The sequence below is a fragment of the Phocoena sinus genome, chromosome 10, assembly GCF_008692025.1.
Source record: "Phocoena sinus isolate mPhoSin1 chromosome 10, mPhoSin1.pri, whole genome shotgun sequence".
Taxonomy (NCBI): Eukaryota; Metazoa; Chordata; class Mammalia; order Artiodactyla; family Phocoenidae; genus Phocoena; species Phocoena sinus.
In genome coordinates, this window is record NC_045772.1 from 86,046,241 (window position 1) to 86,074,132 (window position 27,892).

The following is a 27,892-nucleotide window of genomic DNA, read 5'->3' on the forward strand; positions in this document are numbered from 1 at the left end:
GTTCTACACCTTTCCAGAAGCTGCAATAACTATAACTTAACCTCTGAGTTTTCTAATTTTGTTCTGAAGGTGGGGCTTTTAAATCTTAGGGTCAAGGATCCCTCCTGATTTTGCATAGAGCTAGTGTCCACAGGGACTTCCTGTCAGTCTTCAAGATTGAGAGGATCTGATGACTCCTCCAGGGAGATTCAGTTGCAGGAAGCAGGGGAATGATTGATGGGTAAATATCATTTACTGTCCACATCAGCCAGGAGATATTCTGAAAATATCAGCATCATGACCTTTGATTTTCCTATTAGCTTCCCAAGGCAGTATTATTATTATTATTATTATTGAAAATGATTAATAACCCCAGGCAGAATCAAAAGTAAATGAACAAAGTAAGAAAGCTTGTCTTGGGTAACTAACTAGCTATCAAGCTAACACCGGTGAGTAAAGATGAATCATTTGGGTAGAAATGAAAAGGTTAGGGAATCTCAATGGATTTTGACATCAGTCATTCACTTAATTATCCATTCAATTATTTAACAAATATTTATGGAATGCCTACTATGTAACAGACATCCTTCCTTTCAGTTCAAGGGGCACAGCCATGTATTAAAAAGACAAGTCTCTGCTTTGATCATGCTTATCTTCTAGTCAGGGGGGAAACACTCCAAACCGGTAAATAAGGTAATTACAGAACTTTAAAATGCTTTATAAAGGAAAAGCAAGCAAAATGATGTGATAAGGTAAGTGGTGGGCTACTTTAGGGAAGGTAAGAATAAAAGGGGGTCTGGAAAGATAAGGTGGAGTCAGACATGGGATAAACTGGGGTGGGAATCAGTATTGCTGACATTCTCAGGCAGAAGAAAAATACAAAACCTTGGGATGGCAAGGAGCTTGGCTCGTCTGAAGAACAGGGAGGAGACCAATGGAGCCAAAGCTGTGTGGGTGTCAGGGAAGGACACTGTAAATTGAGGTTGGAGAGTAAGAAATGGCAACTTGGTTGTAAGCAAAAGATGATGATGGCTTAGACTAGGGGAGTCCTTGCAAGGAATGGAGAGCTGTAATGAATTTGGGAGGCAGAAAACATGGACTTGTGGATAAACCGTATATGAGAGTTTAAGAAAAATAAATCAAGGATGACTCTTAGATTTTTGGTTTAATCAATGGGTGAATGATGAAACTCTTTATTGAAATTGGAGAGACTTCATAAAGAAGCAGTTAAGAGAGGGAAATAAAGAGTTGCCTTTGGACATATTAAAATTAAAATGTATATTAGACATCCAAGGAGAAATGTGAAGTAGGCAGTTGCAGATGTAAACTCTAGAGCTCAGCAAACAGGTCACCAGCCTATAGATTTTTTTTTCTAAAGGCAGGAATTATCAGATTTAAGAATCTTGAGAATTTTAAGACAGGAAAAAATTGGGATTGAAAAAATACTTAGGGAGTGAATGGAGTTAAAGAGAGGAAGAGATAGAGTTCTGAGAACAAACCTACAGAGATTGAGCAGAGGGAAAGTCAGCAAAGGAAGCTGAACTGAAGCAGTCGGAAAGAAAGAAATTCCAGGATCATGAGGCCATGGGAGCAGGGAGACTATCCAATAACACTGAAAGGTTAAACTGATGTGAGCTAAGAAGTGTCTGCTGGATTTGAGAATATGATGGCTTTTGAGGACAGAAGCTAGACTGGGATGGGTTGAATAGGATATGAGGAAATAAGCGTGGACAACCTTTTTGAGAAATTTCACCAAAAGGGGGAAAGGAAAATGAACTTTTAAAAAAATGTGAGTGTGGTGGAAGCGGGCTATTTTTTTAGCTTTGCAGCAAATCTGAATCCTTTCAATTTTAGGGAACTTTGGAAATTCCCTAAACTATAAATTATGATTCTTGGTGGGAGGCAGCATCTTCCTTGTATTGTAGAAGCTGAAAATGCTAGACAGTCTTTACCAGCCTCCCTATCGGGTAGAGTGTGGGCATGAGGCAGGCTTCACCAATCAGACGTACCCACTCATCTGGAGCTGGGGAGGGAAGAAAGTGGGGAGTAGGAGAAATACTTTCTAGTGCAGCACTGGTTGTAGGATGCTTGAGTTTGTGGGGGCAATCCTGGCTACAATGCTAGTGATAGACACCAGCATCCAGCGCTAGAGGAATAGTGATACTAACTGCACTGTCCTTTTAATAAAGTCCTCTTTTGCTTAAATCGACCAGGTCTGTTGGTTTCTTTTGATGTCCATTTGCAGAACATGTGTGCTGATGGGGATGATCAGCAGAGAAGGAGAAATTGATGATGTGGAAAGAGAACTGCAAAAAAGGGAGTTTGTGGAAGGCAAGAAAAATAGGACCCAAATTTGTCAATATCCAGTTGAAACAGTTCTATACACAGGCAGACAGTGAACAAGGACCAGAGTGGCCACCATATGCTAAAGTACCATGGATGAGAGAGATGGTCACTTTCTTCGGAATGTTAGAGCAGTGCTCCGCAGGTATTAATGCGCTTTTGAATCACCTGGGAATCTTGTTAAAATGCACATTCTGATTCATTATAGCTGGGGTGGGACCTGAGAGTCTGCATTTGTACTAAACTCTCAAGTGATGCTAATGAATGCTAGTCTACTAATCCTTGGACATTTTGAGTACGAAAGCTTATAGGATATAAAAAGTGATAAAAAAAAAAACAACTAATGCTTAGAGTCTACAAGGCTGGGAGAATGGTTAACAATAGAAACATCAGGGATAATGGAGAGGGACTAGATCTGTTTAGTTTGGGACTTAAGTTTGAGGGGTGATGCTATCTACCAGTAAACACGTGTCTAAGAGAGACTGGGGTTTGGGCATTTGGGCATTTGATGTTTGGAATTGTCGATCATGTGCGGCCAAGAAAACTGAGATCTGGTTAGTAAATGAGAATGAAATATAGAAAGTAGTTTGTAGGTAGAAACTTGAGGAATATTTACTCCTTTTAAAGAATAAGTACAGCAAGAAGGAGCCAGACCCATGAATGTAGTGTTTTCCACTGTTTTAGGAGAGGAGGAAGATAAAAACTAAGGACTAAAAGGTTTTCACCATATCTAAAGAAAATTAATATTCCTTTAAATATTACGTTTTAGGATTTTAGAATTTAATTTCAAAGGATTGTAACAACTTCCAAAAAAAAAAAGCCACAGAAGAAAGATTATGCATGTGTTTACATTTAAAAACAATTCATAAGTGAAACCCAGTTATTAGGTTAACCCTAACAAACAACTAAAATGTCTTTTCCCCCTCTCCATACCGAAAACACACAAAGGTTTTAGAAAGAGGGACGGGAAAATAAATGGCCAAACTGTGATTTGCATTTACAATCTTAAGGAAAATACAATTAACGTGATTTGTCTGTAACAGTTTCGCTAATGAATTCACAAACAGATGTTTTACGTCAAAGCTGCCATTTTCAGCATAATATGCACAAGTGAGCAGAATGGCTTTGACATATTATCAATATTGTAGTCTTATCAAAAGTAACATGCCAGAATGTGTTTGTTCTAAAAGGGCATTGACTCCCAATCAAATGTTTTTGTTAAATTCACAATATTTTAAGATTTTTACAGGTCTAAATCTAAAGATTGGCTAAGAAAAGTTACTTTTTGAGAAAAAAACAGTTGTTGCATAAAACCAGTAAACTTTATTCTGCTGATATGATGACCCGGCAGTGGGTACTGTACAAATTGGATCCAAAACCTTTTTTAAAGGCATATTTAATGGAGATCATTTTGCCTGCATCACTGATGTTATCTGAATTCTTCTAGTTGACTGGAGCGTGCCCAAGCCCCATTTAAAAAATACTGTCACAGTTTAAACTGCATTCTTACAAGGTCAGTGATTATTGTCTTCACACAGAAAACAGCTATCTTTTTAAAAAATTATTTTTAAACTTTATTTATACATTTTTAAATCGAAGTATAGTTGATTTACAATGTTGAGTTAGTTTCAGGTACACAGCAAAGTATTTCAGTTATATATATATAAAACATTTTTTCAGATTCTTTTCCATTATATGTTATTTCAAGATATTGACTATAGTTCCCTGTGCTATACAGTAGGTCTTTGTTGTTTATCTATTTTATACATAGTAGTATGTATCCGTTAATCCAAAATTCCTAATTTACCTACCCCCCCTTCTGCTTTGGTAACCGTAAGTTTGTTTTCAATGTCTGTGAGTCTATTTCTGTTTTAAGTTTGTTTCTATCAGTTTTTTAGAAATCACACATAAGTGCTATCACGTGATATTCCTCTTTGTCAAACAGCTCCTATCTTGGGTAAGATTACCTGGACAATATGGCTATTGAGATACTCAAGTATCCAAATTACACTCTGATAACAGAAGAGAGGGTTTTGGTACAGGATGATGAGGTCATTGGGTTCAAGTCCTACTTTGGCTTTATTCTCTGAAGGCCAGTCAGCCCCATAGGCCAGTTGTCTCACAAAGGGATGGAAGAAGTAATTTCCCCATAGGGCTACCAGTTTTAGGAGGAGATTTAGGGACACTGAGAAGGCCTGCTATCCAAAATAAAGCTCTCCACTCATTGGCCAGTGTCTTTACTGTCCTTTACTTAAGGCTTTGAACTTTAAGAATGTCTTTTCGCAAACCATGTAAATACCACAAAACAATTGGCAGGTTCTAGGAGAGGACAGGAAGGGCCAGCTGTTTTGGCCTAGTCAGTCAAACAGAGGTGACCTTTTAATAGGTCTTAGAGTTGGTAAAGGTAAGACCATGAAAATGTGTCAGTCGATGAAGGATTTGGGGATGCCATTTCTATGTTCAACCTCCTATATGGATACAAGTAGCAGAAGAGCAGAAGTTGGAAGCTTTCAGCCCAGAGGACAACGTTAGAAAGATGTGCTGGATACTGTATTTAAAAACAGATTCACCAGACAATAGTCAAGACTTACAGTTTAATGACTGGATTCAACAAATACTTATTGGGTACCTTAACTGGTAGATTTGGCCAGTGGTTTTCAGCCTTACTAAAGTATAAGATCAAAACATTGCAGACGTTAAGTGATTTTATTTAAGTCACAAATACTTAAGTATTATATATTCCTTCCATGTAGAGAAAAAAACATTAAGCATTTCTCCACTAATTTCTAAATTCACTGCTCACTTTTTTACCTGAAGTCTATTTCTATTTATGATTACATTTAAACAGTTTGGATATGGAAGATGTGACCATTATATAAAAAAGAAAACTGCATATAAGGCTAATTTAAAAAACACGAGGTTATGACCCAGCAATCCCACTACTGGGCATATACCCCGAGAAAACCATAATCCAAAGAGTCATGTACCACATGTTCATTGCAGGACATGGAAACAACCTGTGTCCATCGACAGATGAATGGATAAAGAAGATGTGGCACATATATACAATGGAGTATTACTCAGCCATACAAAGAAACGAAACTGAGTCATCTGTAGTGAGATGGATGGACTTAGACACTGTCAAACAGAGTGAAGTCAGAAAGAGAAAAACAAATACCATATGCTAACACATATATATAGAATCTAAAAAAAAAAAATGGTTCTGAAGAACCTAGGGGCAGGACAGGAATAAAGACGCAGACATAGAGAATGGGCTGGAGGACACGGGGAGGGGGAAGGGTAAGCTGGAGCGAAGTGAGAGAGTGGCACGGACATATATACACTACCAAATGTAAAATAGATAGCTAGTGGGAAGCAGCCGCATAGCACAGGGAGACCAGCTCGGTACTTTGTGACCACCTAGAGGAGTGGGATAGGGAGGGTGGGAGGGAGATGCAAGAGGGAGGAGATATGGGGATATATGTATATGTATAGTTGATTCACTTCGTTATAAAGCAGAAACTAACACACCATTGTAAAGCAATTATACTCCAATGAAGATGTTAAAACAAAACACGAGGTGGGTTATTGTGCAATGCTAAAGTTTTAGAATTTCTTAATAAAAATACATCTGACCATTGTTATGGATTGAATGTGTTCCCTCCAAATTCACATGTTGAAACCCTAACCCCCAACATCATGGTATTTGAGAGTGGGCCTTTGGGAGGTAATTAGGTTTAGATGAGGTTATCAAGATGGGGCTCCTCATTAAGGGATTCGTGTCCTTATTAGGAGAGAGATGAGAACTTGTTCCTTCTCTTTTTCTCTGCCATGTGAGGACACAGTGAGAAGGCAGCTGTCTGCAAGCCAGGAAGAGGGCCCTCTCCAGGAACTGAATCTGCCAGCACCTTCATTTTGGACTTCCCAGGATGCAGAACCATGAGAAATAAACATCTGTTGTGTAAGCCAGTCTATGGAATTTTGTTATAGCAGCCCAAGTTGAGACAACCACCAGTTAATAGAAAAGTACCCTTTTATTGAGAAGTAAGACAAGTGTATTTACAATATTCAACTGTTAGATCATATAATCTGTGAGACTTTTAAAAGCAGCAGTATTCCAGGAATTACAATTTATAAGGGGAAAAGGAAAACATTCCAAATAGGTTTCTGTTTACAGAAAATACATTTGAACAATGCCAGAAACACTTAAGGCTAAGTAGTATTAGACCTTCTCCTCCGTCTTTATAGCAATAATCAGAGAATGTTCTTTGTCACAAAGACAGAAGGCTAATTTTGGAAAGGAAGAAACAATATGATGTACAGTCCTTTCTGTCAGAAGACAAGTATGTTTAAAAATAGAGCCTCATCAATGGTTCTGAATAAGAAACATACAATGCTGCCAAGCAGTCCCAAACTCACATTTGAGATAAACTGTGGACTCATTTAAAACTGAAAACTGCTCCAAGCCTCTCACTCTTACTAAGGACTGGGAGATTATCACATCCTTTACACATTTCTAATAATGCTTTCTGAAATAAGATTGCTGAAAAAGAGATCTCTGTTACAGTGCAAAGAACATTTTGATAGAAATTCATGTCTACAAAGGAGCTAAATAATACAGATGTTCCATACATTAACAGATACTGTTCTTACTTTAAAAAGGTAGAATTATCTAGCCACTGTAAATAATACGGGTCAAAAATATGTATAACAGAGTCCTACAGGGCAACTTGTATAAGTCAATCCCCAAAATATGTATATATTTGACACTCTCCAAGTGAGGATATTACTTTTTTGAAGAACATTAGACACAACACTAGGCTTCTTATTATTCCATGAACTATTGAGGTAGGAGTCTCATTTTGTCAATATCATCTGTTTTCACAGATTATAAGTCAAATGCCAGTACCAAAAAGACAGTAATCCACAAGGCTGAACCATCAGACTATCTACCAAGTCCTTCCTTCTTTAGATGAGCAAGGTTGGAACTTCTCTGTGCATCAAGAGATTTAACTAAAAATAACATAGGCTGTAATATATTTTGTAGACACATTTGTCAATAAAAATCACAAATTTCAATTATGATTTTATACATTAAAAAGCTTTGCAATTGTTAAAAAAAAGAGTAAATAGTATAATCATTAGTGGTAAAACAAACAGTACTATGACTCTTGAAATGTCTTCCTACATCTATCAAAAGGGTGCCACCTTGGAAAACTACTAATGAAGAAACAACTACTGTTTCCTACTGCCTGTCAAGCAGCAACAGTAGAAAAGACAACACATCATTTTTGTAGTGTCATGTTTTTCAGAACTATAGCCAGTTTAATTACAGTAAAATAATTTAGTATGTGAACTCAGATATTCTCTCCATGAAGTCAAATGAAGAGTGATCATATGAAACACACATTATGCATATTGATTTTTGTTATGAAAAAAGCTGAAAAGAAGGGAAAACTTGGCTTATGTAAATAGCCCTTAAAAAACAGCTGTAAGTTTAACCTTTTAACACCATACATCTTAAAGTAAATATTACCAGTAGTAATTTTATGAAAAGCAAAATAATAAATAGCCGCTAAATTGTAAAAAAGAAAAGAAAAAGAAAAACTGGATCACAACATGGAAATATCCATTTGGGTTGCATCATGTAGTATCTTAAGTAACAAACTATTCAATGAAATGAGCTAGGTAACAGACTCCTACATCACCAAGAATGCTTTTTTTGTTAAATGCTTACATGTCATGAAAGATACAGATGCTCACGAGAGCGTCCCAAGAAGTATGAGGACTTCCAGAATGTGTTCCTGAAAGAAAAAGTGCTGAGTCAGCTATAACTTAGAAACTACAAGCTAGTAAAGAATGACCTTTGCATATTCCAACGAAGAATATCTAGTTCAGATTTTCATCTGGCTTTAAAATATTAAGATTCAGAAGAACCACAAAAGTTTTATTTTAACCATACGTTTACCAAAAAAAAAAAAAAAGAAAAAAGAAAAAAAGTGATTCATACATTGACACTGGGTTTTCCTGGTTTTAATATATCACGATGACATAATCCAATCTAACTCATGCATCACTTTCAGAGACACAGTGCAACTGGAAATATTTTCGCTGCTGCAGAGGACATTACAGTTCTAAAAAGCAAATGCCTATGGGTGTGCTTGCATCTTCAAAATAAAAAGAAAAGAAACAGGCACTACAGTTCTCTAAGGATGGCTGTGTTTCACACATTGTGGAAAAACAGTAAAAATCCCCTTCAAGAGTTTCAATATGCATTGTAACATAGATTTCATCTCCTTCGGTTTGCTTGCTGACTTCTTAGATGACTTGGTTAGAAGTCTGTTTTCACTGCTTCTTTGTTAACTGCTGTTGCTACTCTGTAGGCTATACGTTTTAAACTTCTGTAAGGAACATTACAAGCTATTTCATGTAATTTAATTTTGTGCTGAATATTCTTCAAAGGATTTTATAAATAATACAATATTTTAAATGAGTCTTCAATTCACTTGTTGTTATACCATATTGTTGCTTTCTCCGACTTTATCTACAAACTGTAAGAAGAAAAACAGATAATTAAATGAAAGCCTAGGGCACTATAAAATATTACATCAACACTTCAAATGTTGATTAAAAAACCCAGCTTTATAAGATTTGTGGAAATTTAAGGTATGACTGACAACGATTAATCCAGTACTACTCACCACCATCTTCTGACACATAAATGTATATAAAAAAAATTTTTTTTCTATAAGTTGTTTCTGCATGACATGTTACACATATGACTTTAAGGGTGCAATACAAGAAACACAATGCAATTTATAAAAAAACTGGATAAGATGAAGCTAACGCTGCTAACTCAACAAAAATAAGTAAAAAAATAAAAAGCTGAAATGTCAGCCATTCATGCATTAATGAACCCAATAAGGTATTTCAACTGACCATTATTGTGGATCTCTTCTGGGCCTATGTAGTCTTTGAACAAACAGATTTAGCTCCATTAAGTTCAATAATTAACAACAGCTACTGACTAAAAATACTTTAAATGTGTATTCTGTACTTCAGACTGAAAGTGGCAATGACATTAAAGAGAGACTTAATGATGCAAGCATAAATCGATAATTATGGAACATAAGTTTTAACACACATTAATGTAAGTGGTTATTTACTTTGGTTACTCCACCCCAAATATAAAGCAACTGGGCTTTCTTCAGCATTCCAGATGGTGATGCAAACAGATGTTGAAACAAAGTAATTAGTGAAGATATTAAAAGTTACATAACCCAAGTGACTATATAACACTACCAAAATCTAGCGATCATCTGACCCTTTCTTTCATTTCATTATTCACATTTTTACTTAAGCATTTATTATAATGAAGTAATAATAATAGGAAACACAATTTATAGTATTGGATGTCCATTTATGCAAATACTGAAGAATCCTTAAATTAAGGACATGATTAATGATTACAGCTCTATAACTAGAAGTTTTAGTACATTCAAAAGACATTCTAGGTATAAACAACATTGACTACTGTATGAGTTTGGGGATTAATGCAAATGAAATCAGGATATACCCCTATAAGCCTAGGTTCTAGCATTTTATATTATCGCAAACAGATCGATTGGCACACTGAAACTAAAAGTTGCTCTCAAAGCACTCATGGATTCATTAGAATTTTACGGTAAATTTAGGTGGAGAGAAAGCACAACATTGTCTCTCCAAAGGTAACTTCAAAAAATGTCTAGGTTATCTGGGCTGCAAGGTTCTGATTTGAGGATGGAAATGAGATTAGGCTTATAGTGGTACCTATTTTTAGTGGGTAAGCCATCCTTTAGCTCTCTGAGAATTCAATAAATGCTATGAACTACCTCTCTAGAAGCATCTACAAAAGTCTGCAAACAACTTTAAGAAGTTGACTGCCCGCCCTGGAGAAACAGATTTGACGAGACTGTTCTAACCGTGGACAGAGCTAGGAACGGAATTTTATCATCTGAATTCCAGTATCACAGTGCTTTATTTAATTGTCTTAAAGCACTCCATTTGGTGATACAGTCTAAGAGAGAAAACATTTGTAAGAAATAATGGTGTCCTTTTATATTATCGCTTCTAAAATTAGAGATCATATAAAAGTTAATTGAAAAGTGCCCTGAACTCTCAAAGAGAAAGGCAGCACAGCACATCAATCCAAGTTCCATGAAAAAAGAGAGAACAACATTAAGAATGGATACAGTGAAACCAAATTTCAGGTTCTATAGGTTTAGCAATGATTATTTTCTCTGGTATTCATGGTAACCACGATCTATGCGATGCAACCACTCATATCATAATAAAATACTTATCAATCATGTATCAATTCCTCAAATTTCTACAAAGAGCATCAGAGAGCATTTATCTTTAAAATTTTTATTTTATTTAAAAAACTTTTAAAAATTATTGAAGTATAGTTGATTTACAATGTTGTATTAATTTCTGCTATACAGCAAAGTGATTCAGTTATACGTGTGTGTGTGTGTGTGTGTATATACACACACACATACACACTTTTTTATATTCTTTTCCATTATGGTTTATCACCTGATATTGAATATAATTCCCTGTGCTATACAGTAGGACATTGTTGTTTACTCATTCTATATATCATAGTTTCATCTGCTAACCCCAAACTCCCAAACCGTCCCTCTCCCCAGAGAACATTTATTTTAATGGTTTAAAAAACATATTGTTAAATATATGATTACTTACTGATCTAATTCCAGGTAAATTCAAGAGTGATCCAAGGACTGGCACTCTTCTAATAAATCCAACAACCACAGGAAAGAAGCCCCTGGGAGAGGCGAAGAAAGTTCTTAGAATGAACACATTCTCCATTACCAAAATGAACAGTTAGCCATGTAAAAAGAAAGGATCCTGTTAAAGTTTTGAATGTTTTAAGAGACTTCAAAATTCAGTTATTTCTTACCTCTCCCTGGATTTGATCCCTTCCTTAGTTGTGCTCATAACATTCTGCATAAACATCTATAATGGCATTACTATTACATCCTACTGGTACCTTTACAGTCTATTTCCCATATTAGAAATGAGAGATTCTCTAAAGCAGATTTGGCACTTAATAATGTTTGTTTCCTGTGGGCAATACGGTGCTTGGCAGATAGAAGACAAATGATACACCTTTCTTGAATAAATAATTAAACCAATTTACTTGAAAGTATCTTCTCACACTGCATACTATTATTTACTGGGTAAGTGGCATTTGTAAAATATTAACTGATCAAAACCTCCCATAATGTATTTGGTCCAAAATTTTCTAATATCTACATGCATTAAAGAAAGTGTCATCAAGTGACAGTAACTGTACAGCATCAGGTCTACATATTAAAATGCTGGATCTATCTATCTACCTATCTGTCTATCTATCTATCTATCTATCTATCTATCTATCTATCTATCACTGTCTGGTTGATGAAAATACCAAACATAAACAGAGTGCCGTAAAATGCCAACAAAATAAATTTTATTGCATTGAAAATACTTTATAAAATAATTTATACCCTGACATAAGCAATCATCTGCATCTGATAAACACATCTGGGTTTCCGTAATAATTATATGACATTATGGTTTACTGAAAGAGAAACAATAAAATAAAATAGTTGCCTTACCTGAACAAGAGAAAGAATCCATAAATTTCAAAGATCATGCCAATCAAAGGCCAACCAATCAGGACTACAAATACACCACCCAGGAAAAATCCTGTAGCTTTCATTTTATGTTTTTGGAAGAAGAATCTGAATGTTCTTTCTAAACCAATTACAAAAGCCAAGCCAGCCACAAATAAAACCTAGAAGAGGAGGAAAACGTAACACAGAAAAAGCAGTTAAATGCACTGCATGTGTTTGAAGGGGTAAGGTCAAAGCTAAATACGATCAAAAAGACACATGGCTTTTAATGTGAGCAACTGGCCAGAGAAAACTACAATGCACACCAAGAGGCAGAACCACGTTAAAGCTGTAGTTGTATCCCACTCTGTTCAGTCCTCTTCTATCTTGATTAGATGAAGAAAAGAGAAACAAAGAAAGATTAGGTGTCACCCAGCAGCATCTGCTTCTGCAGTGGTTTCCCCGGCTTTAGCTAGATGGCGATGGCTTAGTCAAGCAGATGAGCGGCAAGGCAAGAGAGGGAAGGTGCCCGTAAATATGTCAACCGAAGGTACTCCTGGTTCTGAAAACTTGATCAGGGGTGATAGGAGTTCCTATGGATGGGAGAAAACCTGACATGGCCCAGTTGGTAGTAGAAGAAACCACGCAAAGCCAGCAAGAAGATCCTAGTTTTATTAATTCCGGAAATCTGGGAGCAGCAGAAATCAAATACTGCCATGCACTCTCAAATATAGTTTGTATGTTTTCAGACAATGGACAAGAGATGGTGATTGACTAAAAGCCTGCGTTTTCCTAGGTTTTATTCCCAAATACTTGCCTTTCTTCATAACCATTCTTCAGCGAAAAATATTTCACAAAAGTATTTATTAAGCCTCACGGTTAAGCTTCACATTCTGAGATACCAATGCTGTTTATATTATTGTTTATTAAAACATTAATTTTGAACAATTGTTACCCTTTATATTTTCCAATGTCCAATTAAAAGCCCAATGTTAACATACACTTCAAAAATATTTTATCGTTATTCAGTGACTTTATTGCCCTCTTAGAAGGGTTATTATTTATTTCTAGAACTCTTGCACAGCCTTCACACATGGACAACAGAGTACACATTCCAAATAAACAATATACACACCTTTCTTAGCAGGTCAATTATTAATATAGATATATTTTTTAAAGGTTTAAGTGGTTTTTAAAAATCTGTTCATTTTATGCTATTTAAGCAAATGTTAAATCTCAGATGTGTAAAGTCAAAACATTAACAAATTTACCAAGACATGGGGCTATCAAGTCATCTATTTTGAACTATTTGAGGCAGTCTTGATTTAATCTATTGTAAATCACATAGCAAACACTTAACAGAGCAGTTATGGAATTAGAAAACTTCATTAAGCATTTATCTTTTATTTAAACAGAAAGCTGACAGGTTCCACCCCCGATGAAATCAGAGGATGTAACAGGAGTCTTCACATGAGTAACAGTGAATTATTTCCCCCCGATTTCATAGCAGGCAATAATTCATTAGTAGTTAAAACTTCCTTATGAATTTAGTTAAAATATATATTGAAAAACTCACATTTCCAATAGCCAGTAGTGCTTTGTCAAAAAAGAGAATCATTCCAAAGAACAGGAAAAACACTCCAAATCCTGTTAATCCCATTCCAATTTCTGCAATATAAGTTATATGGTTAAGGGTACAGCAAAAGTAAAGTTACATTAAGATCCTCATAAACTAAGCAAGAAAAAATTTTCAGTTTTTCTTTTGACTGATATAAGGAAATAGGACCCCAACATTGCCGGGTGACATAACGACATTCGTTAAGATCCAGAACAAATTAAATTAACAACAGAAAATTACTCCCAAAATTTAAAATATGAATGGGAATTTCTAATCCTTATATGAGAGAGAGCATTTCTCACAAACATATTCATAATAGAGAAAGACAAATCAGGAATCTAAACCTTTGGTTTTATTATTTTTTCCCTCCCAAGAGCCCTTCTGGCATCAGACATAAGTATGTGGGTTCACTTTTGTCTCCTCTTCTCCTTTCATATTCCATGACTAGTATTTGTATGCACAATATCTGCAGTTCCTTCTTTCCCTTCTGAAAACGAATTCCTTCCTTAACCCACTGGAAATGCTATGGGAGGTCAGCACAGACTGCTTCTCACAATGACAACAGGAGAGATTTTGAGTCAAGAAGCCGTCTCCTCCAAAGTTAATTTTCAGACTTTTAACTTCTTCATGGCTTATTATGGATTTATCTTCTACAAGTCTCTCTCAACTATGCATCCATTCACATATTTAGTCTAAGAGTCCTAAAATAACCTCTTCAACATTTCAAAGAACATTGTTTTACCTAATATTAATATTCTGGGTTTTTACTTTTTCATTCAAAAACAAAGAATTGTTGATCAACTCCTAAATGCTAGCAACTGTTCTAGGTACTGAGTATAGAGTGACGGACAAAGTATAAGCTTTTACGTCTATGGTTACTCTTTATACAAAACTAGTATTTTATTGCCTTTACACTCCCTAGGCTTATCTTTATGTCTGAAGAGTCTTAACTTTCTAAGATTACACTTGTACTATTCTGCTAACGTTACAAAGCACAATCCACGAAATTAGTTCCTTGATCATTTCAGTTTTGATTTCAGGAAACAGTCACCAATCCTTATTTTACCTAGCAGCACTATCTGCATAAAATAATAAATCAGACCGAAACTGCCATATTTTGGGAAACACAATTTTAAATACACAATAGTGATTTCTGATCTGTTACTTAACTTTTTTGCCTCGGCTCCAGAGAGCTAAAATCTAAGTCACAGCTACTTAAAAATTTAAGCCATGTAAAATGTTATGATGAGTTGAAAATTTACATCTTATGCCTTTTTCGACATCCTTCACCTCAATTTACAGTTAACTCTTGCCTCCCATTCCAGCTGCCTTGTTCTCCGAAAGTTAGTCTAAAAGAATTCGGGTACCTGTCCATAAATACACTGGTAAGTGTATTCCACGGACACAAATTCTCATGAAAATTGGAGGCTCATACCTTCATGCTTAAATGCTTTAGGAGAATTTAACCAAATAACTGTTCAGGTGTCAGACATAATTTCCTACAGGAAAATATGGACAAAACAGCAAGGACAATTCCATTAAATAACTATTTAGTAGTTAGGATTTAGTCACTGGCAGCTGAGTTATTTAAATACAACTCATTTCTATCTTTTCACAAACTGTCCTAATGATTATGTACACATTTTGAGATGTTTGTTCATCAATAAGGAAACTATATGGCAATATGCCTACTATGTATTGAGAATTTACCATGAATTGCCCATTACGAGGTGCTTTACGTATCTTACAGAACTTAATCCTCCCCATACTACTGCAAGGTAGGCATCATTACATTATTCTAGAGATTTTTTTTTGCCAGGTTAAATATGTTTGATTAAATGAAATTCAAGGGCACTGGAGTAGGCTGGACTTCTGGGAGAAGCATCTTTAGGTTTAATATCATTAGTTTTTTACTAATATAACTAAGGAGATGTCAGTATGAAATTGACTGCAGTGAAAAAGGACAATGTCTGTACATGGTTTTACATTTAATGAGATGTTTATACAAATATGTCATAATTCCTTTAGCAAAACTGGGGTGTTAAAAAGTAGCACCAGCCCCATGTTTCATGTGGGCAACTGAAGACTCAGATTAATAATTCACCCTTGATCACAGAATCAGCAAATGTGCGTGTGGAGGGGGACAGGTGCAGGGAGGGACGGGGGTGTGGTGTGGAGTCCGTCTAGAATTCAAATCCAGTCTTCAGGCTCCACATCTTACAACTATAACAGGGGAAACCAAAACATTCCCACTACTTTATCCAGTGTCGTACAGAAAGAGAGGGTTGCCTGTAACATTTCTGCCAAAACGGACACTAGCATGTCATTGCCCAATAGTCCCTGATCTGAATGGGTGAAAAGTCTCAAACTGACCTCGCTGTGTTATTTTCTCCCCTCCAGAATTCCATTCTTGCCCATGCCTATGTATTCACAAGCCCTCTGGTTATTAAAGCCCTACTTGGAGCTGCTCTCTCACCACCAGAATCATACACAGTAAAATAAACATCTTCCTCTGTGCACTATCAAACCTTCCTTCCCGCTCGTGCGCGCACGCACACACACACACGTGCACACATGCGTGTTTTTAAAGCATAATCTGATAAAAGCAGTCTAATAAAACAAATGTATCTAAAATCAAAAGCTTATTGTAGAAATTTGATAAGGAGAGCTGTTCTTAAACCAATGACAATCACTGTTAGCATTTTGATATCTTATTTAAGACATTTTAAGGCAGCATTGTCTTTCTTACTATGCCCATTCTTTTCAAAAAGTAAAAATATCACAATAAAGAACTCAATTGAACACCATGGTAGAATTTCAGGCAATGTGACATAATGAAGTAAAGATTTAGAGGCAGCATAGGAACTGCCCCTCTCCAGCCCCCTCAATAAATCTTGTGGGGTTTTTTGGGGGTGGGGTGAGGTACGGGGTGCTAACATAGAATTCCTTAAAACAATTATGAATTGCTATTTACTATGATCAGTACTTGGTCTGGTACTTCTCTTCCAGAATCAGGATCCCAGAATAATTTTGGCAAGTCACTTGAATGATGGCTGATTCCTACAGTTAAACACATACACAAACACCATTTGAAATCCAAAGAGCTTTTGGTTCACTAATCATTTTGTGTTCTGATCCACTGTCTTATCTAAAACACTTGACAAATGCGCGGCAAAGAGTATAATTTCATCCTCCTCATCAATTTAATGAAGTGAGGAGAATGCTTCTTCTTCTGCCCACATTCTAACCCAACTCCCTTGTTTTGGTTTTTGGAAGGATGTAAATCAGGCACTTGTCCCTATAGGACTTCAGTAGAAAAGAATCTCTACACACAGGATAAGCAGTTCATATATTTACCTGTGTAATAATCACAGACTAAGATAGGAAAGTTAGATAGGAAAACTATGTAGAGATTAAGTACTTCCTCTGAGTAATTAGTAGTATTAGAAATAAATCCTAGCAATTTATGTATACAATTCTGCTAAATTCTGGGTTTCAACTGAGAGCAACAGAGCACTGCATCATAAAGAAAATAGGCTCTGAATATTCTACATAGTCTCTCAAAAAACAATCAATGCACAATTCTAAAGGATAAATATCTACTGTTGAAACTCTTTTTGCTATGGAACAATTTCATGATTCTAAGATAGATTTCAAATAAGCTTTATAGCAAGTCTTCTTAGATGCTAGTAGGGTACCGTGAAAAGAACAAAGGTTTTTGAGCCAGCAGACTTGGGATCAAGTCTTGTTTCTGTCACTTTCCTCATGATTATACACTGAATTTCTTTTGAGCCTCCTTTAATTTATAAGAGACATACTCCTCTTTGCTCTACAGGGCTCTTATAAGAATTAAGGATAACGATTTATATAAAAGCCCACGGTAAACTGAAATAAGATGCTTTTATACAATTATATACAATGGCTACTCTTATTATAACAGTAAACCAAAACATCCCACCAAAAACAAACAAACAAAAACCCCAAACAAAAAAGGACTATACTTATATTTTCTCTGATCAGAACACGCAGACCAAAATGGGCATCCAAGGTACAGACCCAGTCCAATTTGAGGAAGGGAGGGAGCCTGACTGGGGTGGCAGTGTGTGCAGGAGTTATTAGCAGCTCGGTGAAGTTCAAGTTAGCCATGACTTGAATCCAAACCTTACGACTCCACTTTAAAACAGGGCATTTTTAAAGGAAGTTCTATTTTTATTTCAACAGACTGTTTAGTTCTTAAAATCTTTAAAATTCAAGTAAGTTATTTAAAATAAGAAAAAAAAAGGCGTGGCAGATAAAACAAAGTGAGATAAAAAGTCTATCACGACCATCAAAAGATAGGAAGCACTGGAAGAAATGTAAATACAAAATTATTAAGATTGACAAAAAGGGATAGAAAAGTGGAAATTTTATATTGATAGAAAAAGAAAACAGACAGCAATGTTAATCTTAGAGATAAGATAGGCCTGGAGAACTGTGGCAGGCAGAAAGATGCTAAAATAATAAAACATGCCACCAAAGCACAATATACAATATTAACGAAAGAAATCGTTTAACTGAACACAGAGTTTACTATTGGGGAGACAGTCGCCGGTAGAAAAGTGAAGTTGTTTCAAGGGACTTTTAAAAGGGTGCTTCCAGTAGTGGCAAAAGGCAAATACTCAAAATATTTAAGCGTAAGCACATTTTCAAAAACAGCCTATCATAGATGACATTTAAAACTCAGCCTCCCAAACAACCAGCAGTAACTTGTAGAGGACCCCAAGCATGTCACGTGCAGAAATGTCCCCAAGAGTGGGCTGCGGGCACAGCGCATCAAACTTTCTCTCGTGGCCACCCGCGGGAACAAAGCGCCCATCTCCCTGGGAGGGAGAGCTGCGCTACCCCGGTGCGAGACAGACGCTCGGCGAAAGCTTCCCCTCCCCAGCTAGGGCGTCTCCCCAGACCCCACCGACTCTCCCCCCAGGCCAGGTCCACCACCGCGAGTCTAGCCCTCGGTTCCTCCAGGCAGCCCTCCAGACGCCCACAGCCCTAGCTCTGTCTCGCAGGCCGCCGCCCCCATTCCGGAGCTTCATTCATTGACCCGGGAGGGCGGAGGGGCGGGCGGGCGAGACCCAGCCCAAGGAAGGGGTGTCCGGGGCTCGAGGCGGGGCCTCGGAGCAGGTACTTACTCTGTGTGTCCGTTAAGGAGATCATGGCTGCAAGGGTAAAGGCGGCGTCGATAGCACCTCTGAGCGGCCAGGGTGTGAGGCAAAGTCGAGGGAACGCAGCCGGGAAACAGCCCAGGCGAAAGCCGCCACGTCTTCCGGAAACACGCAGCCTCCCACACCCCAATTCAAAGCCGTTCCCCATTGGCTAAGCCTGCTCCCAACATCAACCAATCACCTGTGGCTTTGTTCAGTGACGCAACTAGTGGCCCCACCCCTTGACCAATAAGAGAAGGGTATTACTTGCAATTGGTTGAAAGGACCGACCCGGAAGGGTGGATGCTTCTGGCTGGAAAGAAAGGAAAGCCTGGTGGCGGGAAGTTTTCGTTGGAGCGCGTCTGAAAGCGGTGAGTAGCGGACCTGAGGCAGGGGCGTTTTGGGGTCAGAGACCGAGGAGGGGAGGATGTCCCTTAACCCCCTGGGGAGACGTTCTGGGGTAACTCCCGTTACTTTTCCTGGCTGATGGGGAGGCCGGGTCATTTCCTTCCACGAATACATTGGCGGGGGAGAAACAGGGGCCCTCGCCGTTCTAATGGAACTCTCTTTAATTGCTCACCTCTAATGGAACTCGGTCCTTTAGGGGCACTTTCCACTGCCGACCGGTCTTTTTTTATCACCAGCCTTTTCCGTGCAGGAGGCTTGGGTACCACAGCCTGTTTATTTGCAACCACTATTTATTGGGAAACGCCACTGGGAACGCCTAAGCGTAAGGGAGGGTATTATTAAATTGCTGTTGCGTCTAAACGCAGGGGTCGAGGAGTTGGAGGATGTGTGTGTGTAATTTAGCCTCTGGTACTTGGTGTCAAGCATGCATGACTGCCTGAGACCCTGTAAAATATTTCCTGAGGATGCTTGCAAAAGTTCAGATATAGCAAGTAAAACCACTGAATCATGGAAGTAGTAATTAGTAGAAGTTCATGTGTACACACCAAAAAGACAGTTTGCCAACCGGGAGCACGCAAATCGAAACATGGAATTAGGCTCAGGGCTATATTGTTATAAAGCAGCTTGTTTAGTAAGGACTGTTTATTCTTCACACTGATTGGTTATAATATTAACATTTTCTTAAAGAATAGGGAATTGATTAGTGGTTACCTCATAGCAACCTTGGGAAACAAGTTGGAGTTTTGCTTCTGATTTCCAGAGGCAGAAACAAAAAAATGCCCCAGGTCAAGTTAGTCTTTCAAAATAAGCTAAATTAAGCTTTGTTTGTATGTCTGTGCTGGTTTTGTCTGCCCAGGAAATTTTCAAGACTGGTCTCCGTTTGTTTTGGATTTTAACAGTGCCTAGGTGTACTTCTGACACACATGCTATAGATAGCTCATTAATTTTTGAACGTATTTTATGTTCAGATAGCTTTTGCTATTAAATCATATCCTTTGGGGAAGGAGTTTATGAGCAGTTTTTTAACAGTATAATCAAAGGAGTCGTTTAAAATAGTGGGGCAAAATGGTTGTAGATTACATCGTTTCATAAGTATAGAAAAACCCTCTGCTTTCAATCTCAGCAAACCTGAGCCTGCCCTATATGCAAGGCACTGTGCTAGGCTATGTGGATACAGATGTGAAGGGACTCAATCCCTACCCCCCTGGAGAACCTTACAGTCTAGAGAAGGAGAATTATATTTCCACAAAATGGTGAAGACATATTCATATCGATAAAGAATTAGAAGTCCTTGGTTTACTCCCCTCCTTCAGTATCTTTTAGTGGTGTGGCCCTTCCAAACTTCTTAGCAAGGTAAGGAAGACCCTACTTATTTTTCCAGTCTAGTGGTGACTACAGAATTCTACATGAGGAAGGGCATAAGGTCAGCAGTTTGAGTAAGGGTAGGGTGATGCTGAAGCTTTGGAGAACATTCTAAGTTAGTTTTGGAAAATACTGGTTTTCCATATCAGAGTTGGGGGAGGTGTTCCTGGAGATTATGGACAATCTAAATAAAGTTCCTACCCTCCAACCTGACCTCCTTCCACTTGCTCTTGTGTACTCTTAAGTTTTAGTCATTCAGAAAAATTTTGAGTTCCTTAATACAAACCAGGCTTTTTCCCCACTTCTGACCTTTTCATGTTCTCTCCCTCTGAAATCTCACCCCTCTGTAGAATACCAATTCCTCTTTTAAGATTGAGTCTAAATTGTAACCCTTTAAAGCAAATATTCAGTAAAATGTTAAATTATTAATTTGAATATTATGTTGATGGATTTTGCTTCATCTGGGATATTTGAATCTATGCAACTTGTTATTTGTAAAATAGCTTCCACCATCCCAATTTTAGAGACAGGGAAAGGGGCTGAGACGAACAAGTTGTTTAGGTTTGCTAAGATCACACAGTAATTTAGTGGTAAAGCTGTTTAACCTCAAAGCTTTGCTCTTTTTTTGTGACATCGCTTTGTGTCTGGTGGATAGTTGTTCAGTGTTCTTGACGTCATACTTGTTATTATATGTTTATGTGACTTTGGACACTTCTCTGGAATCTAGAGAATTTTCCATAAAAATGTAGAGTGGGAAGAAGCATGTCGTCCTTATTGAAAGGCCACTGCAGTATATAGTTTACTTTCTAACATTTTTTGTGCTTAGTAATGACATTATCATTGAGCATTAGCAAGAGTACTGTTTTTAAAAAGTTGTTGCTCTGATTTTTCTTTCACTTTTAGAAAGAAATTTGGCTCTCCAGTTCAACTTTAGAATGGCATCCATTTCAGGTTAGTGGAGATGATTACATTTTGTAGTTCATTCTCTTCTCTTTCTAATTGCATGTTTTTCTCTGTACCTTCCCCTCAATTTTGCTGTGAACCTTAAACTGCTCTAAAAAAGTCTTAATAGAAGTTAATAAAAAATAAATTTTAAAAATAATTGTTTTAAAAATTTTGATTATAGAAGTGATGTTTTTTCAGATTTTTTTTCATTGTGGGAAAATGTACTTAATGAAATTTACCATTTTGACTGCTTGCAAGCATACAGCTCAGTGGCATTACATGCATTTGCGCTGTTGTGCAGTCATCACCATTATCCACCTCCAGAACTTTTTCATCACTCCAAACTGAAACTCGGTACCCGTTAAACCCAGTCCTCCCTTCCCTGCAGCCCCTGGTAACACTATTCTGCTTTCTGTCTCTGTGAATTTGACCATTCTAGGTACCTCATTTAAGTGGAATCATACAATATTTGTCCTTTTGTGTCTGGCTTATTTCACTTAAGCATGTCTTTGAGGTTCATCTGTTTTGTAACATGTATCTTTTTAAGGCTGAATCATAGTCCATTGTATGTATATACCACCTTCTCTTTATCCATTTGTCTGTCAGTGGACATTGGGTTATTTCACTTTTTGGCTTTTGTGAATAATGCTGCTACAAACGTTGTGTACAAGTATCCATTTGAGCCCCTGCTTCCAGTTTTGGGGGGTATATACCTACAAGTGGAATTGCTGGTTAACATGGTGTTTCTATGTTTAATTATTTTAGGAATTACTGTACTGTTTTCCATCGTGACTATACCATTTTATGTTCCCAAAAAGCAATACATAAGAGTTCCAAGGAATGATATGTTTCTTGATAGCATTTGGGAACTTATCAAGTAGACAATATAAATCATTTATAATCTCACTAGTCAGGTTAATACTGTAACATTTAGATGTATTGTTTTTCAACAAAATTTTTAACGTTTTGTACATAATGTTTGGTAATGTGATTTTTAAAAACATAATGTAGATATAGAGTATAGACATTGTTAAGTAAATTCTATGTTGTAAATATTCTATTTTTAATACTGTTCTGTATTTTATTGTTTTGAAGTGACATTAAACAATTAACACTTTTGGTGTTGGTGTTGAACTTTCAGTCTGTCTCCATTTTTAAAATGTAAAAAAGGTTGCATTGAACATCTTTGAATCAAAAGCTTTGTGTGCATCTCTGATTATTTCCTTAAGATAAGTTCCTGTAAGTGGAGCTACTTGAAACGTTTTTAAAGTATAAAAGAAAAACTTCCATTTGACCTTTTCCAGGCAGCTACTCTTGGTATTTTGGTATATTTCCATCCATTGCTTGTTTTTATAAACTTGGCTAGATTCTGTTGTGCTTATTAGTGAGGTCTTGCTGACTATTCAGTAAAGAAGTGGATGGCAGGAGTGAGGAACTTATTCTATGGTATTTTCCTGTCCTTTGTAGGATATAGTGAATATGGCCTTTGCTACATACTAGCACTAACAGTGGGGTAACAAGATTAGGTTCTTTTCAAACTTTAAAGAAATGGTTTTCCTAAGTATGGCATCCTCCCATCCACCCCTAAAAACTACAATTTATTTAAATATAAATATGAAAAAAGTAGTGACATAGATTTTGGCTTTGTCTCATGACTCATTCTCACAGCTTAAGGGTTAATAATAAATGGTAACAATTTAAGTTATATTAAATGCTAATCCAAATGTTCTTTGCTAAGAGACAGAGGTGAGGGTTTCAGAGATGTTATGGAACCTTGCCTCAGTTGGGTATAGTTATTTTTGGAATGCATAAATGAGTTATTCTACTTAACAAGACTTTAAGCTTTCTCAGTAGGCTATGATTTTAAAGTAACTGAGTAATGACATAGATAAATTTTATTTAAGAGGAGATGCTTATTTTGAATCATTGGCTTTACAATATTGTGCCCCTTTCAAATAACCCACCTCTTCTATTGTTCTACCCACTTGTGGAACTGTGTTTGAAATGCCTCTGAAGTTGACTTCAGGCAGTTTATTGATTTGGATTTGATGGCTTCCCTTGTGGCAAATCACTTTCCTTTCGTTGTTCATTTCAGTATGGGATGTTGCTAGAAAATGTGCTGTTTCTGAAGACAGATACCTCCCTTGCGTCAGCTGTAAGCTTAGGAACTCTGGAGTGTGATCCCTGCTCAATACTATGTGCTCTTGAGATATAGTAATAAGCCCTCTTTGTTACGGTTTATTGAAATCTTTCACTTTTCAATCTCATCTCCAATAATACAAGTCATGTGTTGTCCGTGCTGGCAATAGAGGTGACATAATTTTGAACAAAAGCATTAAAAGACCCTGATTTATTACAACTAGCTCTATTTTCTCATATTCTTAGTCAATCAGGACTTTATCTAAGGTACGATGATACTGACTTTGTAGCATAGTTTGACATTAACATCTCTGTTATGTAGGATTTGATCAGGAAGCAGAGCCACTATGAGAGATATAAGGGACTAACTGTAGGGATTCTACTTGGTGTGAATATGGGAAGTGGTTAAGCTCTTTCTTTCGGTCTGTTGCCTGCGTGTCTGGAGCTGGGCCCAAAGCTGGAGGAGCCAGCAGTTAGGAAGAGAAAATGCATATGCAGTGGGGAATGCCCAAACAAACTGCTCCCCACAAAGATGAATCTTACTGGAACCTAGATCAGTCTCTTATTGCCTCAAAGCCTCCAGTGTAGGTGATGCAGGACCTGTCAGAATGCTCACGTCCTTCCCCGTGGAGTTGCATATGACCTGGCTGAGTGTTCAGAGAAGCCAAGGGAGGAGAACCAACAGGATCTAGAGGAGCTGCAGGCCCTGCTGTCTCCCTAAGGATATCTAGCAGCAGCTGGAATCATGGACCCAGCTGCTGCCCCATGCCAGTGAGGTCACCAGCCTGACCTTGCACTGACCTTCTTAAATATGGCGACGGCTTCACTTCCACCTTCTAAGTCTCTGGCTCCCCCACATGATACAGCTGTCCCTGGTCCAACCAAATATACGCTGATCCTCTCCTCCGAAGAGGACAGGAATTCTTTTTCTTCATCTTTGCGTGATGCTCATTCCTCTTTTTGCTGAATCACATCCTTCTTGATAATCTTCTAACTTAAATCCTGAGATACGAGGTTAGCGACTATTAACACTTTTTATTTTAGAATTTAGGGGAACGCGAGCAGGAACATCAATCAACCCATCCACCCATCATCCATCAACCGACCAACCAACCAACCAGCAACAAGAAAAACCCAAATTTGGCTTATATAGGAATATCAAAATAAGGGAGAAGTGCTTATAGCTATTGCAGTTCTTGGGTCTCACCTGATCATGTGGTCATAGCTATTATTTTATAACTGCCTTTTCAACTTCTCATTCCATATCCTTTTGTTCTCAGCAAGCACCTCACCTGGTCATGGGGCCTTGCCTGGTGGGATATGCCTTAGCAGTTTGATTGTAGTAAGTTTTTGTAGTTTTCCATTAACTCTAATCAGAGAACATGGGAATACCAAAAGACAGCCTAGAGGATCCCCTCCATTCCAGACACACTTGTCCTTACCTCTGCAGTGTCCTAGCAATCCAGTTCCCTTGAATGGTCAGGATCACTCACCCCAGCCAGTCCAGTAACCCCCTTCTTTGCCTGTTGATTTCCTGTCATGAGGAACGCAAACTGGCCAACTCAGCCAGTTGCTGAATATACCTGTTCTAATTATGCCTGCTGGAACTGGGGAAATAACCACAGAGGAGGTTGGAGGACCTCCTAACCCACTGTATCATGCACCCAAGCAAAACTGCATTGATCATCGGCTTTGCTTGTCCAGTCCCTACTCTGACTGGTGGATCACCGTGGCATTTTAGTTCTCCAGGAATTATCAAGTTAGAGTTGATGTCTGGTAATTTCTGAGAAGTTATTTTCCTTTTCCCAGTACACTATTAACCTTGATAAGTTTCTCTGGAGAAGGATAGTGGAAAGATTTACCACATAAATTTTTAGCTGTGTAGGAGAGTCCTTTTTCAAAGGTCCCCAACTTCCACTTTATACAAGGGACTCTAGGTCTATAAACTGGCCATTTCTGGGAACTGGTTGAAGGACTATGTCTCCATTGCGGTGATTCAAATCAGGCATGTGTTTACCAGAATCAGGCCTTTGTATTCTGCCTGTACAGATCAAGTCGTCTATTTCCATTTCAGACATCATGATCAGCTAGCTACTGCCGAAGATCTCTGTGGGTCAGACTGTTCTACTCTATTGCCAGGTATGGCAGCCACATCTACGTTTCCTCTGGTCGTGAACTGAATTCCCAGCATTTAGCCCCCATGTCTTAGAATCCATCATTCTCGTTGATTCAGGTAGTCTAGTTCAAAGGCAGTACTTCCCATGGTCATTCCTGGCTTACAGAGAACAGCCACTCCAGCCCTCCCAACTTTCTGATATTCATCTTTGGGACTAGCTAAGTAAATTATTAGAGCCACTCCTGGCCACTATATTTAGCACACTAAATCTAGAATTAATTTCTTTCTTTTTTTAAAATTTTGTTGTTGGACTATGTCCTGTCTTTTTTTAAAATAAATTTATTTATTTATTTTTGGCTGTGTTGGGTCTTCGTTGCTGCCTGGGCTTTCTCTAGTTGCGGCGAGCGGGGTCTACTCTTCATTGTGGTGCACGGGCTTCTCATTGCTGTGGCTTCTAGCTCTAGGCGTGCAGGCTTCAGTAATTGTGGCACACGGGCTCAGTAGTTGTGGCTCACGGGCTCAGTAGTTGTGGCTCGCGGGCTCTAGAGCGCAGGCTCAGTAGTTGTGTAGCACGGGCTTAGTTGCTCTGTGGCCTGTGGGATCTTCCCAGACCAGGTCTCGAACCTGTGTCCCCTGCATTGGCAGGCGGATTCTTAACCACTGCACCAACAGGGAAGTCCCTAACTCCAGAATTTCTTATTGAGTCCACACCAGTAAATTTGGCTTCATTCAATATTGTATGCTGTCCACCTTGATTTAGTAGCCTTAGGACCTGTTCCCACGTATACTCTCTAGTTTCTGGTGATGGATATTGGCAAATGCAACTCTTCTGGTGTGTGTCATGTTTTCTCACAGTTCACATTTTTATACCGCATCTTCTGGGGCCTCGTGGGTCTTGTAGCACTGGAAGGTGGTGGGGGCAGATCCTTCGAGTGATTAGCGTGCTCTTGCAGGGCATCTACCTCAGGAAAGACTGTAACAGGCAGGAGGAGGCTGTTTCAGAAAGGGGACGGGGGGCAAAAATGACTTGGCAGAATTAGTGGCTCAAGGTCCCCTGCTTCGTTGAAATCTGCCCATATGTTGCCATCCTGATTTCAGGGTCTCACTCCTTCCAAATCAATGTCCTGACTTTAACAGAAGAGTCCCTGCGAGGTTGGGAATTCAGTTTGTATCATAATTCAGCCACCTGCAGAATTTAAACTTGTTAGTATTCAGTAATCTCTGGAGATAAGGGTTTTGTTTAGGACAGTCATAGAAACTTTGAGGTCCCTTTATGGACACCCTGCATTTCTCTCATCAAGTGCTCCAGCATACTCGGAAGCAACCAACCAACCCCATTATTCTTACAAAAATGTTCTGTGACAGCAAACACTTGGTCACCCAGAGCATTGCCTTCTCTAGGTACTTAATTACTGGTATCTATAGATGATAACTTAACTTTGTCTTCTGCATGCTGTGGAATACCATTATCGCTTCTACCACTGCAGAGAGGGGTCATTAATGCCCTTAAATCTAATCAGATCAGAGACTCAATTCCAGGCGGCCCAGAAGCGATTCAGAGAACCCATTAAGGTTCTGTTCCTCTGGGACAACATTTGGCATTGGTCAGGGTTCCATCAGAGAAGCTGAATCATTATGAGTGATATAAGGGATTTATGCCAGGGATTAGTCTCTACATGATCATGGGACCTGGTGAAGAAGTCCGTTGCTGGTCTGGAAGTCACAAGAGCCAGCAGCAGGGTCAGGAGGATGGATGTGGCATGTGGGAGGATAAGGAAGAGCTGAAATGCACTAGGACCAAGTGGAACCTGTGTGTCATTGGGACTCATGTGGTGTATCACTGTCCCCAAGGCTCTGACCTCCAGGACGCTGGTGCCCTGTGGAAGAGCTGGTGCACTTGCCGCAGAAAGTTGCATGTGAACCCAGCCAAAGATTCAAAGAAGCTGAAGAAGCTGTGGGTAAACCTGCCCCTGCTTCTGCCCCCTGTCAGCAAGGTGAGCCAGTGGATCAGCGACAACAGGAGTGAGCTGCAGCAACACCTGACCTTATGCCAGCCTCCTGACCGTAAACCTGGCTGCTGATTCATTTCTACAGACTTCCCTGGTGGCCAGCCCTAACCACGAATCATGCAGGCAGTTGGTAC

At 38.3% G+C, this 27,892-nt stretch overlaps 2 protein-coding genes across 6 annotated transcripts in view; one reads left to right on the forward strand and one right to left on the reverse strand.

Annotated features, from left to right (window-relative positions):
• Positions 1–6,337: 6,337 nt before the first annotated feature.
• Positions 6,338–18,915, reverse strand: GOLT1B (golgi transport 1B). Of its 2 annotated transcripts, none has more exons than XM_032646370.1 (5): positions 18,768–18,915; positions 13,558–13,649; positions 11,985–12,163; positions 11,068–11,149; positions 6,338–8,873 (listed from the first exon to the last, which is right to left on the reverse strand). In XM_032646370.1, exons 1-5 carry the CDS (start codon positions 18,790–18,792, stop codon positions 8,835–8,837), a joined length of 417 nt encoding a protein of 138 aa, XP_032502261.1. In that variant the 5' UTR covers positions 18,793–18,915; the 3' UTR covers positions 6,338–8,834. The 2 variants fall into 2 exon arrangements, with proteins under 2 accessions (XP_032502261.1, XP_032502260.1); XM_032646369.1 differs by having other exon boundaries at positions 11,068–11,170.
• Positions 18,916–19,064: 149 nt separating this feature from the next.
• The window catches only part of RECQL (RecQ like helicase), a 37,434-nt gene continuing 28,606 nt past the window's right edge, over positions 19,065–27,892 (forward strand). Inside the window, exons 1-4 of one of the 4 annotated variants that reach the window (XM_032645073.1) lie at positions 19,085–19,150; positions 21,453–21,500; positions 25,708–25,772; positions 27,601–27,743. Coding sequence is in view for 2 of the 4 variants with exons in the window: in XM_032645070.1 (XP_032500961.1) it covers positions 21,485–21,500 (16 nt within the window). In the remaining 2 variants the exon portion in view is untranslated. Of the gene's footprint in view, positions 19,151–21,452; positions 21,501–25,707; positions 25,773–27,600; positions 27,744–27,892 lie in introns of all 4 variants that reach the window. The other 3 variants (XM_032645072.1, XM_032645070.1, XM_032645071.1) reach the window with 3 other exon arrangements.

Coding starts and splice junctions, on each gene's coding strand:
- GOLT1B (XM_032646369.1), bottom strand. CDS start 18,792: ATGATCTCCTTAACGGACACACAGA. Junction 12,164..13,557: donor CACTACTGGCTATTGGAAAT/GTGAGTTTTTCA, acceptor CTCCTCTTCTAG/GTTTTATTTGTGGCTGGCTT. Junction 8,874..11,067: donor ATTTACCTGGAATTAGATCA/GTAAGTAATCAT, acceptor TTCTTCTTACAG/TTTGTAGATAAAGTCGGAGA.